The 23,654-nt window shown below is 39.3% G+C and overlaps 1 protein-coding gene across 8 annotated transcripts in view; it reads right to left on the bottom strand.

The window, feature by feature from the left end:
• The window catches only part of GTF2I (general transcription factor IIi), a 108,384-nt gene that overhangs the window by 61,578 nt on the left and 23,152 nt on the right, over window positions 1–23,654 (bottom strand). For all 8 annotated transcript variants that reach the window (XM_045875503.3, XM_045875502.3, XM_045875499.3 and 5 more), the window contains exons 2-8: window positions 18,012–18,115; window positions 14,393–14,531; window positions 12,039–12,173; window positions 10,781–10,964; window positions 10,586–10,614; window positions 6,566–6,620; window positions 6,054–6,097 (exon numbers count right to left, since the gene is read on the bottom strand). In XM_045875503.3, the coding sequence (XP_045731459.1) occupies window positions 6,054–6,097; window positions 6,566–6,620; window positions 10,586–10,614; window positions 10,781–10,964; window positions 12,039–12,173; window positions 14,393–14,531; window positions 18,012–18,110 (685 nt within the window). In that variant the 5' untranslated portion in view covers window positions 18,111–18,115. The remainder of the gene's footprint in view (window positions 1–6,053; window positions 6,098–6,565; window positions 6,621–10,585; window positions 10,615–10,780; window positions 10,965–12,038; window positions 12,174–14,392; window positions 14,532–18,011; window positions 18,116–23,654) is intronic.

Below are 23,654 nucleotides of genomic sequence, written 5' to 3' on the forward strand. Positions count from 1 at the left end.
AAAGGGAAAAACCTTCTGTAAAAAAATATAAAAGATTCAAATACTTCCTCCCAATAAAGATATCCAATGGTACCTTCTTGCACGTCTCCCAAAAAACTAAGACTTGGCCTATGGTGGCAGAATGAGAAGAGGACTGACAGGAGTGGCAGGGGAAACTGAGCGAGGGCTTTAGGAGCCTGAGCTAGATGAGGGGGCAAGCATGAGTGGTGACAGCCCAACAGGGAAGGTCAGAGTGGCAGTGAGGTAAGGAGGGTAGCAATGAGCCATGGCTTAGACAACAGGACACAGGTCAAATGAAGTAAATATACTAAGAATATCTGATTGGCAGGATTCTAACAGGAGGGAATTATACAAGAAAAGGAGGGGGAAAAACATTTGGGATTCTCCGTCTCTGACACCCCTGCTTGTGTTCCCTCTCTCACTGTTACCTCTTTCTCTGTCAAATAAATAAATAAAATCTTAAAAAAAAAATGAAGGATGGCAAAGTCAGCCAAAATGTGTCTAGAGGACATGTAAGACACAGGGAATGGCTACTTGCAAGACAGAGGACAAAGGGTTGTATTGTACTTACAAAGAGCTAATCCAAAAAATTAATGATCAGAGATTCAAGAAGCAAGAGAAAATGCTTAGTATAGTTAAAGAAATGGAGATAAAAATCCAACAAAGATGAAGTTGTGCCGGCAGATTGGCAAACACTCTGCTCATACTCAGTAAAGAGCAGATAGAAACAGCAGCTTTAAAAATTCTTGATGACTGCTTAAACTGTTGCTTTATTACAGATGATACTTTGGTATTCTTATCATCTTATTTATTTATTTTTAAAAATTTTATTTTTAAGTAATCTCTGTATCCCACATGGGGCTTGAACTCACAACCCCGAGATTAGGAGTCATGAGTTCCAACCAAGCCAGCCAAGCGCCCCTTTCTTATCATTTTAAGGTACACGTGTTCTTTGACCCTTTGCCGCCTTATAAAAACGGCAGTTAATCTCCGGTTCCCATCAGTGGAGTTTCTCGTTGCCATTCAACCCAGTAAGGCGATGGCTCTGTATCTGCTGATACACAAGTGTCTACAAGACAAAGTGCTAGTTAGTTGGAGAAATACTACCACCGGATATCGATGAATAATAAATTTTTTTATTAGCCTTTAAATTTTTTATTTTAAAGTGTTTTTTTAAGTGTTTTTTTTTTTAAAGAATTTATTTGATAGAGAGAGAGAGCGAGAGAGCACAAGCAGGGGGAGTGGGAGAGGGAGAAGCAGGCTTCCCGCTGAGCAGGGAGCCCGACGTGGGGCTCGATCTCAGGACCCTGGGATCATGACCTGAGCCGAAGGCAGACGCTTAACGACTGAGCCACCCAGGCGCCCCGCCATCCTTCATTTTTAATTCTTTCTTAGTCAAATGTAGTACTTAGAAATCTTTCAAAGGAACTCTTATTATATCTGGAATTTCTCACACTTCACAAAGTCAAGTCAAGACTCTCGGCATGTTGTTTTCGGTTCTCTAGTTGATTCTCTGGTGTTCTACACACACAATCCAATCATCTGTACAAGTTAATGGTGCCTCCACTTCCTAATTACTTACACCTCATCCTTGTACTGGTTTGTACTAGAACACGGCCAAGAAACTGGTGAAAGTGCACCTCTTTCTATGAAGAGTGCTTCCAGTGGTTCTCTATTCAACACAATGATGGGTTGGCATTTACAGCTCTGTATGACAGCCCAACCAATCAGGTTAAGGATTTCTGCAGCCTTCTTATCATCTACTCAGATGATATTATTATTTCTAATTATTTCGATAACATGAGAAAGTGAGTTTAGAGATTTTCTAATAATATCCTTGTGTTCCTAGATGAACCTTAAGTCTGAAGTTCACTGCATAAGGTAATTTGTTTTAAAGATTTTTTTACTTAAGTAATCTCTACACACAACATGGGATTCGAACTTACAGCCCTGAGATCATGAGTTGTCCCATGCTCTACCGACTGAGCAAGCCAGGCGCCCCAAGATAATGTTTTAACTAATGTGAGAGCAGAGTAAAAGCTCCACAGTGACAGGCTCTGCAACAGCGCAAACTGGGATATAACAAAATTACAATCAGCTTCCGTCCCCTCTAAGAGGTGAAACCAAAAACATCACTATTTTGCAGTGATATAAAACTGCATTTGACACAATTAAAATTTCTGGACCCCAGCTATAGCCTCTGCTCAGGTTACACAGTTTATATATGGGCTTCAATAAGAAAATGCAGTAAATGTCCATTTCTCGTTGCCAATCACCAAAGCTAATTATAACTTATATTCTTAGTAATAATACAATGATCTTTTAAAATTATGTATTATCTTTAAAAGATGAAGTTGCTTTCATTCATAGAACCAGAGTAAGAAAAAAAAATCCTGGGTCGCCTGGGTGGCTCAGTCGGTTAAGCGTCTGCCTTCAGCTCAGGTCATGATCCCAGGGTCCTGGGATCAAGACCCGCATCAGGCTCCCTGCTTAGTAGGGAGTCTGCTTCTCCTTCTCCCTCTGCTGGCGCTCCCCATGCTTGTGCTTTCTCTCTCTTTTTCTGCCAAATAAATGAAATCTTTTAAAAAAAGAAAAAAAATCCTAACAATGGAATTGCAATCCAGTCAGGAAGAGCTGTATGTTTTATAAATTAGCAAAACCACTTGCGCCCCAGAAATGGAACATGGCAAGAAAGCAAACATTAAAGTAAAATGTCCAAGATCATGCTCAGTTCTCAAAGAACTTGAACAGTAAAAATCAATTTAACTAGATGGTCCAAGTGGGACAGGAGCTGCAGCATTGGGAGATAGTAAAATCATTATACCCTCATTGTTCCATATGTTAACAGATAACAAAACCAAACCTTCAAATGACATGAGCTACAGTATGGTGCTGCTCGTCTAAGACTGGGCGTTCAAGTTCACGGGGACAGCAATACACTTGGTCACCTGCAGTTTGATAGAGGTGCTGAGGCGATCCGACAGGGACTGGATAGCTTTTCAACAAAGGACGCCCAAAGGACGCCAGGGCAGCGGGGCATCCACACGCGGAAGGATGAATCAGACCCTTCCCTGGCAACCCGTGCAACAATGAACTCAAACAGGCCTGAGGCTTAGACATAAGAGTTAAAACTGTATAACTGAAGAAAAACACAGCACAATGTAAAATTCCTCATGATCTCAGGTGAGGCAAAGAGTTTAGGTTTTCTCAGATGTAAAAACATCAAAGCCCCATGTGATAAAAGAAAAATCTGAAAAACTGAATTGCATCAAAATGAAAACACTTTTAGGCTTGAAGGGACACCATTAAGAAAATGAAAACACAAGCCACAGAGTAGAAAACAATATTTGCAAAACATTGTTTCTGATTTAAAAAAATTGTATCCAGAATATATAAAAAAAACTCTTATAATTAAAATATCAAAAAAAAGAAAATGGAAAAAAAAAAAAAGGAGAAACAAAGAAGAAGGAAATCTTGCCATCCGTGACAACACGGACAGACCTACAGGGCATTATGCTGAGTGAAATAAGTCAGACAAGATGAAGACAAGATGATTTCACTTACATGTGGAACATAAAAAACAAAACAAATGAACAAACAGACTCTTAAATACAGAGAACAGGTGGTTGCCAGAAGGGATGCATGGGGGGATGGGGAAAAGGATTAAAAGGTACAAATTTTCAATGATACAATAACTAAGTCACAGAGATTAAAAGTACAGCATAGGGAATGTAGTCAATACTGTAATAATGTTGTATGGTGTCAGATGGTAGTCATACTTATCATGGTGGGCACTGAATAATGTAGAGAATTGTCGAATTATTATGTTGTACACCTGAAATTAATGTAACATTGTAGGTCAACTCTATTTCAGTAATAAATAAATAAGAAAAAAAGAAAGAAAACAAACAACATAATTAAAGAATGAGCAAAAGATTTAAAAAGACATTTCATCAAACCAATATAGAAGTAACTAATGAGCACATAAAATGATGTTCAACATCGTTAGGAAAAAGCAATTAAAATCCCAATTCTAGGACATTCTAAAAAAGGCAAAACAATAGAGGCAGTAAAAAGATCAGTGATTGATGGCCAGGTGTTAGAGAAGAGAGACGGATGAAAAGGCAGAGGACAGAGATTTTTAGGGCAGTGGAACTCTTCTGTATGCTCTGTAATAGTGAATGCATGTCATTATGCATTTATCAAAACCCACAAAATGCACAAGACTGATCCCTAATGTAAGCTATGGACTCTGGGTGATAATGGTTCATCATTATTTATTTATTTGTTTGTTTATTTTTAAGATTTATTTATTTGACAGAGAGAGAGAGCACAAGTAGGCAGAGCAGCAGGCAGAGGGAGAGGGAGAAGCAGGCTCTCCTAGGAGCAGGGAGCCCGACACGGGGCTCGATCCCAGGACCCTGGGATTATGACCTGAGCCGAAGGCAGACACTTAACGACTGAGCCACCCAGGCACTCCTGGTTCATCATTTCTAATACCACTCTAATGTGGAATGTTAATCGTGGGAGGGAGGGTTTTCATGTGCAGGGTAAAAGATCCATGAAAACACCCTCTATATTTTTTGTTCCATTTTGTTGTGAACCTAAAACTGCTCTAAAAATAAAATGTCTATTTAAAAGCATTAAAAAAAAACATCCCACACAATGAGATACCACTTCATACTCACTAGAATTGCTATTATCAAAAAAGACAGACAATACCACATGTTGGCCAAGATACAGAGAAACTGAAACCCCCATACACTGCTGCTAAGAACGTACAGCCACTTTGGAAAACAATTTGTCAGTTGCTTGTAAGTTAAGCACAGAGTTACCATAGAACCAGCAATTTACTCCTGGGTATCTATCTACCCAAGAGAAATGAAGACAAACGTATTTTCCTAACAAAGACAAATATGTGAATGTTGACAGCCATGTTATTCAGAACAGCCAGAAAGTGGGAACAACTCAAATGTCCACCAAATGGTAAACAGATTGGATAAAGAAAAGGTAGTATATCTGTACAATGGAATACTATTCAGGTATGAACTACTTATGTACACTACAACTATTTTTGAAGATGAGCCTCCCAACACGATGCAGAGTAAAAGAAGCAAAATGTAAAACTCCCTATTGTAGGATTCCACTCATATGCAATGTCCAGGTCACCTACAAAACCCAAAATTAGAGTAATGGTGGGAACACAGTTTCTACTTGGGCACCAGGTTTCCATTTGGGATGACAGAAATGTTCCAACAATAGATTATGGTGATCACTGCAAAACTCAGTATGTACCCAACATCACTGAATTTTATACTTGGGGCAGGTGAATTTGGCAGCAAACTGTACCTCAATAAAGTTACCCAAAAAAATCTGTATGAAATAACAGTACAAGCTGACATTTAAAAATAAGAAACTGAAGGCAAAAAAAACCAGCGTAGAGTTAAAAGCAATCTCCTTGGAGAGTAGAAACAGGGGGATGGAGGGGGCGGGGAGAGTAAGGAGATATTTGCTTGGCTTGTGTAAAAAGCACTGTAGAAAGAGCTGACATTTTACACTATTATTCTTATATAATTGGGGGGAACCTAGTAACAAATTTTGTTTACTAACGGGTAGTTAGCAACAAACTTCTGGCTACCATTCAGTAACTAAACTTTTCAGGTTTTAGTATAATATTTGGTAACATTAAGAAATAATGTCGGGGCACCTGGGTGGCCTTTAGCTCAGGTCCTGATCCCAGGGTCCTGGGTTCGAGCCCCACATGGGGGGAGGGGACAGCAATACCTCAGCAGGGAGCCTGCTTCTCCCTCTCCCACTCCCCCTGCTTGTGTTCCCTCTCTTGCTGTGTCTCTCTCTGTCAAATAAATAAAATCTTTAAAAAAAAAATTAAAAAATAATAATGTCACTGTTGGAATAAATTTGTTCTGTCTGCTTCTCATCAAAACATTAAAAAAAAAAAAATCACAGTAAATAACGAGTCAAAATACAACCTTCTAAATTAAGGAAAAGGCTCCCTTACTTCATAGTGGGATTCTAAAAGCGCTACTACATACCAGAATCTTCTGTGGGTTCAGTTTTCACTTTGACTGGGCCACAGCTGAAAGGAAAAGAAGGCGTGATGAAGCTGTGCACTGACGCGGGCCATCCACACACCAACACGTAAATCATTCACCTGACCAAGGTCAATGCAAACCTGACTCAACGTTAAATTTACATATTTATTTCTTGCATAAATGTAACTTGTCCACTGAGTTTAGTACTTTAATTCCAATCAACCTTTTGGGGAAAAACGTATAACAATGTAGGGTAGCACAATAACTTGCAAATTCCACTTTACTCGACGGGCCCTCCTCTTCTGAACGTGGTTATCAACCTATGCTTTTAGCTTCCCCCAGGAACTACTCAGTCAAAAACTGCATTTTCATAGGACCCCAAATGAATCAGCTGAATATTAACCTTCAAGACATGTGCTATGGGCCTTTTTAATATTCTAATACCTCAAGATTCTAAAAACTAAAGTCGCTGGGGTGTGGAGGTTTACTTGTACTGATGAACTGTGCTTTACCTTCCACCTGGAGACAGCATGGACCTTTCAGCATCTGTTACCATCACGCGACCACCTATGTACAAAAGAAATAGTAAGATTTAGGTTTTGCCAACACTTTCAATGGGACTAATATTTCCAACGTTCTTAAACAGAGAATGAGTGAGGGCAGGAGCGCCTGCAGCCCTGGGTCACACTGGGGTGAGTGCCGTGTGAATCCACACAACAGTGTCCTTCATTCTCCCCCTGTGAAGAGGGGAGGTGGGGATGAGGATCGTCCAACAGCTTTCATCTCCTCACCCACCAGCACCCTCTCCCCTTAAGGAAAAAGCTCAAATTTTTATCGTTGAAACAAATACAGCAATGTATTATTACTCCAGCACCATGGGAAAGCCTCCAGTGATACAGGAGTGCTGATAAAGATTTCTGTTAGGGGTGTATCTGGCTCGGAACTGGCAAACAGTGACTGGCTAATAGGTACGGGATTTCTATTTGGGGGTGATGAAAATGTTCTCAAATTAGATTGTGGTGACAGCTGTCCACCTTGGAAATACACTAAAACCCACTGAACTACATACTTCAAAACCATGAATTTTATATTTAAAAAAAACAACAACATGAATTTTACGTCCGCAAAAAAAAAAAGGTAAAGAGAGACTGATGCCACCAAATACTGATAAAGATATAGAACAACTGGGACTCTCACTGTCGGTGGGAACACCAAATGGAGTAAATCACATTGAAAACCAGTTCAGCACATTCTTTAAAAAGTATATATGTAGATACCATGTGCCACTCCAATTTTAGGTATTTACCCAAATGTATGTCCACATGAAGACTTGCACTGAAATATTCAGAGCGGTCTTCTTTATAACAGCCAAGAAATAGAAACCCAAATTTTCATGGACAGGTAAATGGGTAAATAATTGGAGTATACCTATACACTGGAATACTCATCAGCTGAACAACAGGGATAAATCTCAAAATTAAGAAGCAAAACCAAAACATAGTACCTACTATGATTCCATTACTATTTTAAAAATCTAGAAAATGCAAATAAATCCACCGTGACATCATCAATGGCGACCTGGGATTAAGGGCAGGGAGAAACAAAAGGAAGGAATTACCAAGGGCTGAGAGCAAACTTGGGTGTGAAAGATATGTTCATTGTCTTGACTATACTGATGGTTTTCACAGTGTATATGTGTATCAAAATTAAGCAAACCGTACATTTTAAATATGGGTAGTTTATCTTATGTCAATAATAAGTCAACAAGGGGCACCTGGGTGGCTCAGTCAGTTAAGCATCTGCCTTTGGCTCAGGTGGTGATCTCAGGGTCCTGGGATCGAGCCCCGCATCTGGCTCCCTACTCAGCAGGGAGTCTGCTCACCCCTTTCCCTCTGCCCCTGCCCCCACTCGTGTGGGCTCTCTCTCTCTCTCTTTCAAATAAATAAATAAATAAAATCTTTATACAAATAATAACAAAGTTATTAAAAACTTTAAAAACTGGAAAACATCCCATTACAATCGCAACTTCCCAATTACTTTGACAGTCGGTATGATAAAACAGAGTCATACAAACCCCCCTGCTTACACCATTCAGTGTAAACACCCTACAGAAACATTTTTAGTTAACAACCAGGCCCCAATGTTTCAAAAGAAGTCTCTAGAGTAGAAAACTTCAAAAAATACAAATGGCAGATTAAAACTAACCTAGAACACTTCAGGAAAAAATACTGCTTAACAAAATTCGGAATTTTAATTTAAACAAGACAATAAATCTTTACTTTCTCAATCTTAAAAAGGACATCTACCAAAAAACAACAGCTAACATAATGACAAGAGCCCAAATGTCTTCCTCCTAATATTGAGAAGGTGAGGTCTGCTATCACCACTTCCATTCAATATTGTATTGGACATTCTGGCTAGAGTAACAAGATTAACAAATAAAAAGCATTAAGATTGCAAAGAGGTAAACTGTCCTGATTCACATACAACATGAGCCACTATGTAGAAGTCCAGAAACAAACACACAGGGTCAACTAACTTTCAACAAAAATGCTGAAGCACTTCTGGGGAGAAAGGATGGTCTTTTCAACAAACTGTGCTGGAACAACTGGATAGCCACATGCAAAAAATGGAATTTACAACCTTACCATGTGCCATATGCAAAAATTAACTCAAAACTGACCACAGATCCAAATGTAACAACTCAAGCTATAAAACTTACAGAAGAAAACAGGACACATCCTCATGACCTTGTGCCAGGCAACAGACAATCTTGGATACAAGATCAAAAGCACAAATGAGGAAAGACTAAATCAGGCTTTGTAAAAATTAAAAACTTTTGTTCCTCACAGGACACTGTCAAAAGACAACTTGTAAAACTGGAGAAAATATCTGTATCAAAAATATATAAAGAATTCTTAAAACTCAATAATAAAACTACAAATAACCCAATAAAAACACATGGAAAGGACCTGAACAGACCTTACTCCAAAGGATACACATGGTCACTAAGCACATGAAAAGATACTCAACTTTATTAGTAATTAGGGATATGCAAATCCAAACCACCGTGACACAGCACTTCACACCCATTAGGATGGTTAAAACCAAAAAGACAGTACCAAGTGCTGACGGGGACACAGAGAAACTGGAATCCTCAGACAATGGCAGGAGGAACATAAAATGGTGCAGGCACCTAGAGGGCAACTTGGCAGTCTTCCTAAAGCTAAATGTAAAATTAGTCTATGACTCAGCAATTCTACTCCTAGGTATATATACCCAAGAGGAATTAAAGCATATGTCCAGACAAAAACTTACTCAAGTAGGTCTATGGTAGTATTTTTCATAACAGCTCAGTGGAAACAATCTAAAGGCCTATCAACCTGTGAATGGATAAATGAGTGGTATATTCATATGTAGGAATACTTACCATTCAGCAAGAAAAAAGAAGTAACTATTGATACACCCAACAATTTGGATGAGCCTCAACTGAATTATGCTGAGTGAAAGAAGACAATCTAAAAGGATATACACTATGTATCTAATTTATATAACATTCATGGAAATAATAAGAGATGAGGATGAAAATATTCTGAAATTAGATGGCAATGACTGTAAAACTTTGTAAACTCTGTCATTATAAATTTACTAAAGCCCACTGAATTATATACTTAAAACAGGTGAATTTTATGTCGTGCCAATTATACCTCAATAAAGCATCTAAAATAGTAATCTTTTCATCGTGATGAGAAGCAAACGAAGGTTATTTAACAAACAATAAAATATGGGTATATGTATATATTATTTTGTCCTTTCTTCCTTACACTGGTTAAGAGACTACCAATGATAATGGTCATTTATTTTCAAAAGTCTCAAATAAACCTGCCTCCAAAGGGCACCAGTCTTCTAAAAATCACTTTTCCCTTCAAATGCAATGGCTCAAACTTCCCAAAAGGAAGACCTGTTGAAATCCTCCTCATTCTTCAAGGGCCCATCTTAATGCCCTCTTCAACTTGAAAGCCTTCCTGGGTTATAAACGAATCCTTCCTCCAACAAACTTCCACAGTACCTTCTCTAACCATTTGTACAGTGTGTAGGTTATGCTCTTGCTATGGTGACTTCATGGGCTTTTTATCTCTTCCATTAAACTACCAGCACTCCAAAGCTTCACTGCCCGATGCATGGCTGTGTATCCCCTCCCCATCCAATCTCGTGCCCAACAATTCTGCGCCCGTTCAATGAACGCTAGGTAATTGAGTCATCCTCTTAATTCTGGGAAATGAGGGCAGATCCAGTATATGATCGAACATGGTGCCAGGGTAAAACCTTGACTAGATCATAAAGAAAGTAGCAGAGCTAAAAACAAAAAACAAGTCTACTTTTTCAGCTCAGTGACTTTTCACTGGTTTATATAGAACACCCTACTCCAAGATGTCTTACATCATATTCTCAAAATAAAAGAGAAATCAGAAAAATGTGTTTAATTTGGCCCAACAGGTTTAGAACTATCTGGAAACAAAGTAATCACTTACCTAGGTGCTTCTTTGGCTCTAGGAAAGGTCTGCATTAAAACAAAACAAAAAAACTACACATGAATATATAAAACAAAAAAGCATAAATTTAAATAACTTCTACAGTAAACAAGAATTTTAAAAATATATTAAAATAAGCTGAATATTCAACTTTATATACAAAACTGCTGATGGGCAAGGGATAAAGTACTTCACCTCTTTATGATAAATGAAATCCCTGCTTTGTTCTCTAAAATCCATTTCAGGGTGGCAAGATCGTAGTTCTCGGGGTGTTTAAAGGCAACTCCTTCCGGAAGCCCCTGCACGACCACAGCGGACTGATCTCGTAGCATCTTCTCATATGGAACAGGTACCACTGTTGATTTGCCTAAAGCTTTCCCTGGGGGTGAGGGACAGATGTGAGGTAGAAAGAGGATAAACATCATCAAATGGTGAGATTAAAAAACAAAACCAACATTAGTTTATCATGGCTGAACAAACAGCACTCATGTTATTTTGTAATATCCGATTTTAAAACAAATTCGAAATATCAGAGGGCCCTATTCCCATGTTCGAAGTTCTAAGCCTGAAACAGATCCAAAAGGCCAAAATGAAAAGTATGTAAAATATTTATATAAAATCTATACAAAGCAAAAGAAACAATGGCTGATTTCTTCCACTACTGTCTTTCTTTACAATAGCCTCACCCTGGTATAATACAATCTTTACATATACAGTTCAGCCTTAGAACATGGAAACCTAACAGGTCCTACTGTTACCATAAAATATCAGGCGATTTTTGGCCAATATTCTCACTGAAAACTTTAATTAGATAAATACAACGGACATTCACAACTGAGTGTGTTCTACCACACTGTCTGTGTATATCAGGCAGTGAGTCCACAGATTCTAGAAACCCTATTCCCCAGATATGAATTTTACCTACAACCTCAGTGTAACCAGTATCTTCTCCCTTCCACTGTTTTCTTAAGAGCTTTGTTTACCATGTGTTTAGACTAACAAAAGGTGTTTTCTTCAGGAAATTGGTGAGATCAGCACACAGGGCAAAAATACACAGTTCTCTTTGGATGATTATGATGTGTTAATGTAGGTTCTCTGGGGAAGGGAGTGGGGGAGTTGATAGTGGGAGGGATCTATGCAGGTACTGGGCCAGGGAGTACATGGGAAATCTACCTCCCTCTTCCTTTTCCTATAAACCTAAAACAGCTCGTAAAAAGAAAAAAAAAAAAAAAAAACCCTACCCCACAGCTCTAATAGGTACATTTGTTTGTTTCTGGGTTTCTTCAAATAAAAAATGGGAAGTAAGGTCATTCCTGATGTTAACCCACTGTTTGGAAACTGACTCAAACTGAAGTTTGTCAAAATGTGCAGTTTGTGAAACCAGTTACACAATTTACCCTTTAGCAAACTCAATTATATGTCTCTTTTAGAAAATTCAAGTGTATAACCTTACCATAGCAAAAGCAGAAATAGTCTTCAACTGTTTTTCTGAGCGTCTCAATCTCTACAGCATCTACACTCATCCGATTCGCCGGGGTTGTAGATTTCATCTTATGCATCTCTGCAGCCTTTTCTTCTTCTTCAACACCTGCAAAATAATTAACGATAGAAAAGGCTCTTATCCATTATCTTAGTATTTGCCTTTCCGTAAGAATACTTTTTTCTAATATTCTAATATTTATGATTTGTTATAAAAAGACAGAAAGAGGGGAGCCTGAGAGGCTCAGTCGGTTAAGTGGCTGCTTTCAGCTCAGATCATGATCTCAGGGTCCCAGGATTGAGCTCAGTGTCAGGTTCCCTACTGGCGGGTAGCCTGGTTCTCCCTCTCCCTCTGCCCCTCCCCATATGGGGGTGCATGCTCTCTCTCTCTCAAATAAATAAAATCTTAAAAAAAAAAAAAGGAGAGGAGGGGGCATTTCAAAATAAAAACCTACAACAAATGACTTGAATATAAACGGTCATCATCTCTGAAATAATTGCAGCTGTAACTAAGAATTCTGTAAAGTAAAAATTAGCTACTAGTTTAAAAAGCAAAAAGTTATCTTTAGAGTAATTTATCACCTACAAACTTAAATATGAGATTATCACCATCACAAAAAACATTCCAGGTTCAAAAAATCCAACACATAGCCACTGGACACCTGTGGCTACTGAGCACCTGAAATGTACCAGTCCAAGTCACGATGTGTGGTAAATTTGCAACACATACTGGATTTTGAAAACTTAGTACAGAAGACTATGCAAAATATCCCATTAATCATTTTTATGTTGATTACATGTTAAATGACAATGTTTTAAATATATTGGGTTAACTATAATCACTAAAATAAATTTCACTTGTTTCTCTTTCTGTCATTAACTCAAACATTTTAAATTATGAGTGATTAATATCATCTCATTTCTCCTGGACAGTGCTTTTCCAAACCCTGGGAAAGAGAATTCTCCCCAAGAAATTGTAAAACTAACTCATAAACCTATTGATTAGGTTTCAGAAGACCACTACTGATCCTTATCTACAAAATACTTTATATAAACAAATATTATGTACTTGAGAATTACATCCAAAGATTATTCTCTAGGGCATTAAATTACTGGTAACAAAAAGAAACTATGAATACTAATAGGCAGGGACTACAATTTGCAACTGAGGACAATTCCCCTAATGCTTAGTTCTAACCACTGGAGAACCACATAAGCAAGTCAGTATAGGGAACAGAAATATAAACACAGCTGCCAGTGGGATTATAGTATTCATGGGACAGATGGCAGCTGATATACACATAATCAAAACAACATTATTACTATAAACTTAAATATACAAACATGATCAAAGCCTTAAAAATTCTCAAAATGATCAGAAATAATGAAAAAATTTAAATAGATTATACTAAATAGATTATATATAAAGCTTGAAAGATTATAGTGGGGCGTGGAGGGGGCCTGCAGTGTAGAGAAGATATGTTTTTAAAAGGACTAAAAATACAATTCAGAATTGAACTAATGAATTAAGAAAACTATTTACCCACGATCTGTTCAATTTATCATGAATTGGATCTAACGTGATAGTGGAAATTTAAGTTTGGCACTTAAAGACACACACACACACACACACACACACACAATATGCCTGCAGACATCCCCACCATTTTGTTCTCTTTCCATGTTTAAGAAGAGGCTGTATCACTGAGACAATATGAGACCGGCAGGCAGTGTGAGGTTAAACAAGGATATAAAACCAGTCTGACTGTGTAAGACCATAGGCAGTAATAGCCTACAGCAAACTTCTCTACTGCGTTTGTTCCGTATCGAGTTAAATTTTCACCAGTTGGATGAACTCCCCATCGGAGGACCACAAAATGCACTGAGAACCCTGACAAGCTGATTCTATGGAGGGAATCGGAGAGACTGGTTTAACTTTGCAGCGTGCTTACACAAATTTTGTGCACAGAGAAGGACTTGCGTTTAACACGCCAAATACCTATCAAGAAAATAACTATCTAAATAAGAACCTTTAATCAATTCAAGATTTCTCTACTTCTTTTCTCAGGTGTGGCACTAATCCAAAGTAACGCCAACCAAGGAACACAGGATAAACATTTACCATTTTTCTTAAACTCTTCAGTATTTACCCTTATATATTACCATGTCACGGACATTTTGAGCATTTTGAAATGTGTCTCTAGACATTTTAGAAAGTCCTTTTAGTATAAATCTCATTCTGCTTTAGAAAATAAGACGACATTTGTTATCCATAAATATTTAGGCACAATATTTATGAAATACAAAAGATAAAAATACAACACTTACAGTATTTTACAAAATCTTTCTGAAAATCCTTTCTGGTGTTGACAAAAGCACGTCCTCTTTCAGTTCCAACGACAAACACATCTGTTTCATACACCGCGATGCAGGCCACTTCTGCCTTGGATTTGGCCAGTTCTTTACACTAAAATACAAATAGCAAACCTTATATTACATACAGATGTCTTAAAGTACTATTTCTGCTGGATAAATTAAAAATTATCACTTCAATTGTCTTTCTATAGTATCTGAAATCAGACGAAGTTCCCAGTTTCTGGCCTTAGATTATCATATAAAAAGAGTCACCATTTTTAATTTTTTTAATTTTTTTTAAAGATTTTATTTATTTATTTGACAGACAAAGAGACAGCAAGAGGAAAAAAAAGAGAGAGAGTGAGAGAGGGAACACAAGCAGGGGGGAGGAGCAGGAGAGGGAGAAGCAGGCTTCCCGCTGAGCAGGGAGCCCAATAAGGGGCTAGATCCCAGGACCCTAGGATCATGACCTGAGCAGAAGGCAGATACTTAACGACTGAGCCACCCAGGTGCCCAAGAGTCACCATTTCTTAAAGGTACCTCTCTTTCTATATGGTTTTCAACCCCTATTTTAAACATGAAAAAACAGAATATATAAGAAAAAAGGCAGAAATCCCTTGTAATCTGTTATAGGTCAAATCCCCATGAAACAGACTCAGATTTCCACCCAGGCTTACTGGAGAGTACTCTCAATATCAACACTCATGAGATGTGAGGGGCGCAGGATTCAGCAGAGGGAGAGTTGATAGCTGGTGTAGCTGCATCCGGGGAGCTCTGGAGCTGGGATCGCCCTCCCAAAGAAACGGGAGACCTTGGGCCAGGGAGCCTCAAACCCTCCCAGCAGCTGGAAGGATCAAGGCCATCAGTCCTAAAGGGAAATCTGAAGCCACATCACAACATCCACTACATAATCCCACATCCAGAAGTATCTCTGTCTGAATACACCATGGGAATCATGTTGGGGTATTTTTTTTTTTTAATAAGTATGGCTTCTACTAAGTATATTCCTATGAAATTAAAAATTCTCAAAAATCTTAACACATAACATTCCATTTTATTTTCTTTAGTACTAACATTACTGGCAATGTTGGTGATTCTAATTATCACTCCTTAAAATAACACTGAAATAATATGGGGACAAAATATTTGTGTGTAGAGTGTCAGAGAGATGAAGCGAGTCAAAAAAACTTCTGACTCTGAAAGTAAATACTTTTAAGGTTCTCAAAACCTACTGCAAACTGCTTTCTAAGAAGATTCTATCAGTTCACACTCCCATCTGACCTTCTAGAAGATCTAAATCAAAATATTCTCACAAATGATACTGTGTAACTTTTCCAGAAAAATTTTAAAACGGTATCTTAGTATAATCAATAATCCACTCAGAGCACCTGGCTGGCTCAGTCTGTAGAGCATGACAACTCTTGATCTTGGGGTTGTTGAGTCTGATCCCCACTTCAGGTGTAGAGATTACTTAAAAAAAATAATAAAATCTTTAAAAATAATAATAATAATCCACTGACTGGTTGGTATTAAAATTAAAGAGTATTGTACCTGAGCTATTTCTCTGTAAATTAAAATACCGTTTGCTTATTTTTCTACTATGTTAGTAGTATGTTACCCTACTGATGCATAAAAATACCTCACTTATTTTAGGCATTAGAAAAGCTGTTTAGGGGCGCCTGGGTGGTTCAGTTGGTTAAGCAACTGCCTTCAGCTCAGGTCATGATCCTGGAGTCCTGGGATCGAGTCCCACATCGGGCTCCCTGCTCAGCGGGGGGTCTGCTTCTCCCTCTGACCCTCTTCCCTCTAGTGCTCTCTGTCTCTCATTCTCTCTCTCTCTCTAATAAATAAAATCTTAAAAAAAAAAAAAAAAGGCTGTTTAGGGGCACCTGGGCGGCTCAGTCGGTTGAGCGTCTGCCTTCGGCTCAGGTCATGGTCCCAGGGTCCTGGGATCGAGCCCCATGTCGGGCTCCCTGCTCAGCGGGAAGCCTGCTTCTCCCTCTCCCACTCCCCCTACTTGTGTTCCCTCTTTTGCTGTGTGTCTCTTTCTGTCAAATAAGTAAATAAAATCTTAAAAAAAAAAAAAGCTGTTTATGGAGTTAAATATATAATTATATATTTTTTCTTCTTTTTTTAAATTTGTGCTCAGTAGGGAGTCTGCCTCTCCCTCTCCCTCTGTCCCTACCCCTGCTCGTGCTCTCTGTCTCAAATAAATGAGAAATCTTTTAAAAAACAAAAACAAAAGAAAAACCAGAGTAGGGATTCCTGGGTGGCTCAGTCAGATGAGCATCTGTCTTCAGCTCAGGTCATGATCCCAGGGTCCTGGGATCGAGCCCCGCGTCACACTCCCTGCTCAGACGGAGCCTGCTTCTCCCTCTGCCTGCCACTCCCCGTGCTTGTGCTCTCTCTCTCTCTCCCTCTCTCTCTCTGTGTCAAATAAATAAAATAAAATCTTAAAAAAAACAAAGCTAGAGTAGGATTTAATCTCTAAACTATTATTTAGGGGCGCTTGGGTGGCTCAGTCAGTTAAATGTCTACCTTCGGCTCAAGTCATGATTCTGGGGTCCTGGGATTGAGCCCGGGGTGGGGGCTCCCTGCTCAGCAGGGAGTCTGCTTATGAGTCTATCTCTCTCCTTCTGCCCCTCCCCTTGCTTGTGCTCTCTCTCAAATAAATAAATAAAATCTTTAAAAAAAAAAATAACAGTATATAGCCACTAACATTCTTTAAGGAAAGAATTTTTCAAAATTCTCAAATAGTACAAAGAAGGAAAAAATGCCTTAATGGGGAAAGGCAACAAACCTGCAAACTCTGTCATACTGACACCTGTGAGGTTAAATACTATCTAATACTAGTCATCACTTAGGATGGGAAATACATAGCCCTCTCCTAGTTAGGATATGTTTAATTTCAATGTGTCAGAAAATACCTAAGTCTGATGCTTATAAATCTATGAGCTGAAATACTAGGTTTCCCGCTATAGATCTATAAAAACATGATTAAGCAAATTGTTATTACTACCATCACAGTAATAAAAAAAATACAGCAAAAGGATACTTAATAGTTTACTATAATTGTGTATACAATACAGGTTTCTTAAAAATAAAGAGCTAACACACTAACATATTTAGTAAAAGGTAGTGGGGTAAGGACAACTACGAACGCATAGCACAATAAAGAATTTAAATAGTAAGTATGCTCTTATGGCCCAGAATTCTGCCAATGTTCTTTATACAGATACAATTAAACACCAGCGCCACACTAGAATATACAAACTCATTCTGAGTAACTTCATTTATGAGTAACAACACATAAATTCAAAGCTACTGCTTGCACAACAAGAAATTGCCTAAGATATTGGTAGGTAAACAACTGAAATTTAATGTAACAAAGTAAACATTTAGGTAAGTTAAGAATATTCTGAAACATGGTAATAAAATGATCTGAAAGGCCTAAATCCGTAACTACTATTCAAGCAAAAAAAATCTTCTTAAAAAACCAAAAACCATGTATGTTTACAAAAAAATCAATCTCACCCATGAACTCAATCCTATCCAACTATAAACATTTTCTAGAACTATAAAGCCATCTCACCATGGACTCAAGAGCAGACATAAGGAACGTCACCACCATCCTGCTCTCTGAGGACTCCTCGTCTTCAACAGGCAGGGTAGACATTGCTACTTGGGCCATGATCCCTAGGAAAGAAATAAGAAAGTGAGTGGCAGAAATTCACAAGGTCCTTTTTTTTTTTTTTAAAGATTTTATTTATTTATTTGACAGAGAGATAGCAAGAGCAGGAACACAAGCAGGGGGAGTGGGAGAGGGAGAAGCAGGCTTCCCGCCGAGCAGGGAGCCCGATGTGGGACTCGATCCCAGGACCCTGGGATCATGACCTGAGCCGAAGGCAGACGCTTAACGACTGAGCCACCCAGGCGCCCTTCACAAGGTCCTTCTAAACAGATGTTCAGAGCTGTGAGACTCCTTCACAGACTGCCTAATTTACAGTCTTCTTGCCTAAGAGAAAAAAAAACTCAGAAGCTGAGTATTCAATTTGTCAAAAACTCCCATCCTCTAAGATAGAAAAATCTATCCCCTAAATTTCCAACTAATTTCCATAAAATTAGGTCAGCATAATCCCCAAAATAAATTCAGATGTCACCCACAACCAGTTAAAATTTCTCCCAAGTGAGGGACGCTTGGGTGGCTCAGTCGGTTAAGCATCTGCCTTCAGCTCAGGTCCCGATCCCGGAGTCCTGGGATCGAGCCCCGTGTGGGGTTCCCTGCTCAGCGGGGAGCCTGCTTCTCCCTCTCCCCCAGCTCATACTCTGTCTCTCAAATAAATTAAAAAAAAAAAAAAATTATCCCAAGTGAGAGTTAGAGGTGAAGCACTCCAGGATCCAGTGATAGTTTATCACAGTTCAACACAGGACATAAATACAAAGTTCCCTTCCTCCCAGGCACACGCAGAATAGGTAAGGCAGACAGAGGCTGGGTGAAGAGAATTTCTTTGTTCTTACTAAGAAGGAAATCGGTTGGGGGCACCTGGGTGGCTCAGTCGTTAGGCATCTGCCTTCGGCTCAGGTCATGATCCCAGAGTCCTGGGATCGAGCCCCGCATCAGCTCCCTGCTCCGCGGGAAGCCTGCTTCTCCCTCTCCCACTCCCCCTGCTTGTGTTCCCTCTCTCGCTGTGTCTCTCTCTATCAAATAAATAAAATCTTTAAAAAAAAAATAAAATAATAAAATAAATAAAAATTAAAAAGAAGGAAATCGGTTGTAGGACAATAACATCTAAGAATGCTTTATAATACAGCATTATTATTCTCTTTAGAAAACATTTTCTGATACTTGGGTATCAGCAAGGAGCCTCAGCTGAATCTCCAACACTATAAAAATGCAACACATAAACACTAAACAGTAAGTATTGGCAAGGATGTGGAGAAATTGGAACCCTTGTGCACTGCTCTTAGGAATGTAAAATGGTGCATCCAGGATGGAAAACAATTTGGTAGTTCCTAAAAAAGTTAAACAGAATTACCATGACATAGCAATTCCACTTCTGGGTGTATACCCAAAACCAAAAGCAGGCACTCAGATACGTCTATACTCATGTTCACAAAAGCATTATTCATAATAGCCAAGAGGTGGAAACAACCCAGATGTCCACTGTCAGCTGAATGGATGCACAAAATGGGAGACATACATACAATGGTATACATAATTCAGCCTTAAAGAGGAAAGAAGTTCTGAAACATGCTACAACATAAATGAACCTTGAAAAGATTATTCTAAGTGAAATAAGCCAGACACAAAAAAGACAAATATTATGATTCTATGAGATTCCTACATAACAGTCTAATTCATAGAGACAGAAAGTAGAATGGTAATCGCCAGGGACGAGGAGGAGTGAGTAGTGGGGATTTATTGTTAATGTGCACAGAACTTTATTTGGATGATGAAAAGTTCTGGAACTAAATGATGGTGATGGCTGCAGAACAATATGAATGCACTTAATGCCAGGGAGCTATACATTTAAAAATGGTTAAAATGGTAAATTTTGTTATGTATATTTTATAAAAATTTAAAATTGAGGGGCGCCTGGGTGGCTCAGTGGGTTAGGTGTCTGCCTTCAGCTCAGGTCATGATCCCAGTGTCCTGGGATCAAGCCCCACGTCAGGCTCCCTGCTCAGCGGGAAGCCTGCTTCTCTCTCTCTCCCTCTCCCACTCCCCCTGCTTGTGTTCCCTCTCTTGCTGTGTCTCTGTCAAAAAAAATAAATAAAATCTTAAAAAAGAAAAATTGAAAATTGAAAAAAGCAAAAATATACTGCATAATGACACTCTAAGAAGCCAAAATCAAAAACCTATTTTAAAAATACTAATACTGGGGTGCCTGAGTGGCTCAGTCTGTTAAGCGTCTGACTCTTGATTTCAGCTCAGGTCATGATCTCAGGGTAGTGAGATCAAGCCCCGTGGAGGGCACTGTGTTGGGCTTGGAGCCTGCTTAAGATTCTTTCTCCTCTCCCTCTGCCCCTCCCCCTCCACCGCTCACTCCAGTTCCTGAGCTCTCTCAAAAAAACAAAACAAACAACCACTAATACTAAAAAAAAACTTTTTCTAAGGGCACCTGGCTGGTTCAATCGGCAGAACGTGTGACTCTCGATCTTGGGGTAGTGAGTTCAAGCCCCATGTTGAGCACTGAGCTTACTTTAAAAAAAAAAAAAAAAAAAAGGTGACCTAGCTCCACCATTTGTTACCATGTGAGTTAACTACTATGCTATATTTGGGCATCAACAAGTAACAAAGTGTACATACTTACGAAGTAACACTTTACAATGAAAAACAGTAACAAAAACAACTGATACTTATCCCTGAATCTGTGAACAAATAGAAGCAATTTTGTTTTCCAAAACAAGATCTCTGTCCTGAATAGAGATAGAATCAGGAAAAGCAGTATTAAGCAAGAGATTGCTTAAAACACTGAAATTGCTTCCCCTAACAGCCTAGGTCTCATTCTTTTCACCTGGAAAAGAGTTTAAGTAAATTTATATTAAAATGTGGCTCAGTCAAAATGAACTAAAAAGGCATATTATTTTGCCATAATCATAACATTCACTTAGAATATACTGTCATTATTTCTGAAAGTTCATAGGATTTCTTACTACTCTTACTTTTCTTTCAATTCTCCAGAAAGAGAAAAAGGAGACGTGGTAAGGGGGACATGTTCTCATTTCACAAATTTAATGTGTCAAAGGTTATAGCCACTCTTAGTGCCAGAACACAACACGGGGACAATTTTCTGCCTACTGCGATTGTTCTACTTCTCACCTTAAATTGCCGGAAATCCGCTATGAGGTCATTCACACTCAATGAGTATTAAGAAATGGGAGACAGACATCACACTGACAGCCCTGGAGGGGTGCCACAGGTGATCAGAGGTCCTATTTCATTACCAGAACTTCTCAGGAAACATTGGAGCACCAAACAATGGGAAGAACCTTAGAGGTGACGAGTCCAGTAGGGCTTGATGGGGAAGGATGCATTTTGTTTGGGGCTTTCTGCTCTCAAGAAAGTGTGCATTTGCATCACAACAGAAATTCTCCGAACTTTGACCGTCCCAAGAGGCCATTTCCCTGGATAGTCTTGAGTCAAGACTCTTCAAGACACACTCCTCCTGCACCCCTCACCCAGTAACTACTGCCCTTTTCTTCTCTTTCCCAGAAAGGAACTGCCATCACACAGTGATGCTGATGACACACCAGGGCCACATGCCAGGCCGGGCTGTGTACAGAGCATGAGGCATGACAGGCACTGGCAGACCGTGTTGTGGGTCCCCAACCACGAAGCAGCTCTGTGACCTCCAGTGAGCAGAGACTATATCAACCACTTGCTTCAAAGTCCCCTTTCACCTCTAACCTTTTATGAGCCCCCTCATTTTATTTTTTTTTTAAGATTTTATTCATTTATTTGTCAGAGAGCAAGCATGAGCAGGAGGAAGGAAAGAGGGAGAGGCAGGCTCCCCGCTGAGCAGGGAGCATGATGCAGGCACTCAATCCCAGGACCCTGGGATCATGACCTGAGCCGAAGGCAGAGGCTTCACCAACTGAGCCACCCAGGGGTCCCTTGAGCCCCCCTCATTTTAAATAGGAGTTGGACAGACTAAAAAAAAAGAAGAAAGATCTATTCATTATACCCATCATGCTTTATTCATTACCTATTTCATAGTCACAACAACCCTATAAGGGAGAAAGAATAAAGAGCACAAAAGCGAAATACAAGTATATTCATGGAGCCTAGAAAAAAAGAACTTCACAGGAGATAGTGTTCCCATAAAACGCTTGAGCAGAACCCATGTAGTTTTTTTCTGGTTTATTTTAAACAGGGTTTGTGCGTGTGTGACTAGAAATGAACAACAAAAAAATCACCACTGAAAGCAACTAAAATGGGACCGCTCTCTACTCAAGAAATGCTAATAGGCATATTTCTATCTCTAAACTTCATTAGGGATATTCTTTGGAACAAAAAGGAAAATGAACAGGGCGCCAGGGTGGCTCAGTTGGTTAAGCAACTGCCTTCGGCTCAGGTCATGATCCTGGAGTCACAGGATGAGTCCTGCATCAGGCTCCCTGCTCAGGGGTAGTCTGCTTCTCCCTCTGACCCTCCCCCCTCTCATGTGCTCTCTCTCCCTCTCATTCCCTCTCTCTCAAATAAATCAAATCTTTAAAAAAAAAAAAAAAGGAAAATGAACAAAATGATCATGTACTCTGTAAGACAGTAAATACAAAAAAAAAAAAAAAAAAGAATGGATCCCTCTGAATCTTCTATATACAGAAAAGGAGGAAAAATTGACCGGAGACAATTCATAGACTAAACCCGTGTTAGACAAGAAAATGACTTCTGGTTCTGGATTTGTAACAAAGTGCCTGCTCCCCGATGTATATCTAAAGGAGGCCTTATGGGGCGCCTGGGTGGCTCAGTTGGTTAAGCGACTGCCTTCGGCTCAGGTCATGATCCTGGAGTGCCGGGATCGAGTCCCGCATCGGGCTCCCTGCTCAGCAGGGAGTCTGCTTCTCCCTCTGACCCTGCCCCCCCCATGTGCTCTCTCTCTCAAATAAATAAAATCTTTAAAAAAATAAAATAAAATAAAGGAGGCCTTATGAAGAGCTTACAAGAGAAAACGTGATCTCTTTATAAAGCAGTCATCAAAGGCAGAAGACCAACAGTCAAGGAACAACCTCATGGATTATCCCTTTAGAGATGTACTATGGTAGCTAATAGCCCCATGTAACTATTTTAATTAAAATTTAAAATTTCAGTATGACTAGCCACCTTTCAAGTGCTCAATATCCACATGTAGCCAGTGGCTGCTATATTGAAGATCACGGTCATCATCACAACAACTACACTGCTGGGGTGCCTGGGTGGCTCAGTCGTTAAGCGTCTGCCTTCAGCCTGGGTCATGATCTCAGGGTCCTGGGACTGAGCCCTGCATCAGGCTCTCTGCTCAGCAGCGAGTCTGCTTCTCCCTCTCCCACTCCCCCAGCTTGTGTTCCTGCTCTCGCTGTGTCTCTCTCTGTCAAATAAATCTTAAAAAAAAAAAAACAAAAACCAAAAACTATACTGCTCTAGAGGCTACACTATGTTGAGTAAACTCAGGTAAGCTTAATGATGAGAAGTAATTCTCATGACCCCTCGAACCACCAAGGTGGTAGCTGTAACCAGAGTTAACCAAGGAAAAAG

Source organism: Mirounga angustirostris, unplaced genomic scaffold, assembly GCF_029215605.1.
Source record: "Mirounga angustirostris isolate CCGP_5_RB_7025 unplaced genomic scaffold, mMirAng1.0.hap1 SCAF_5, whole genome shotgun sequence".
NCBI lineage: Eukaryota > Metazoa > Chordata > Mammalia > Carnivora > Phocidae > Mirounga > Mirounga angustirostris.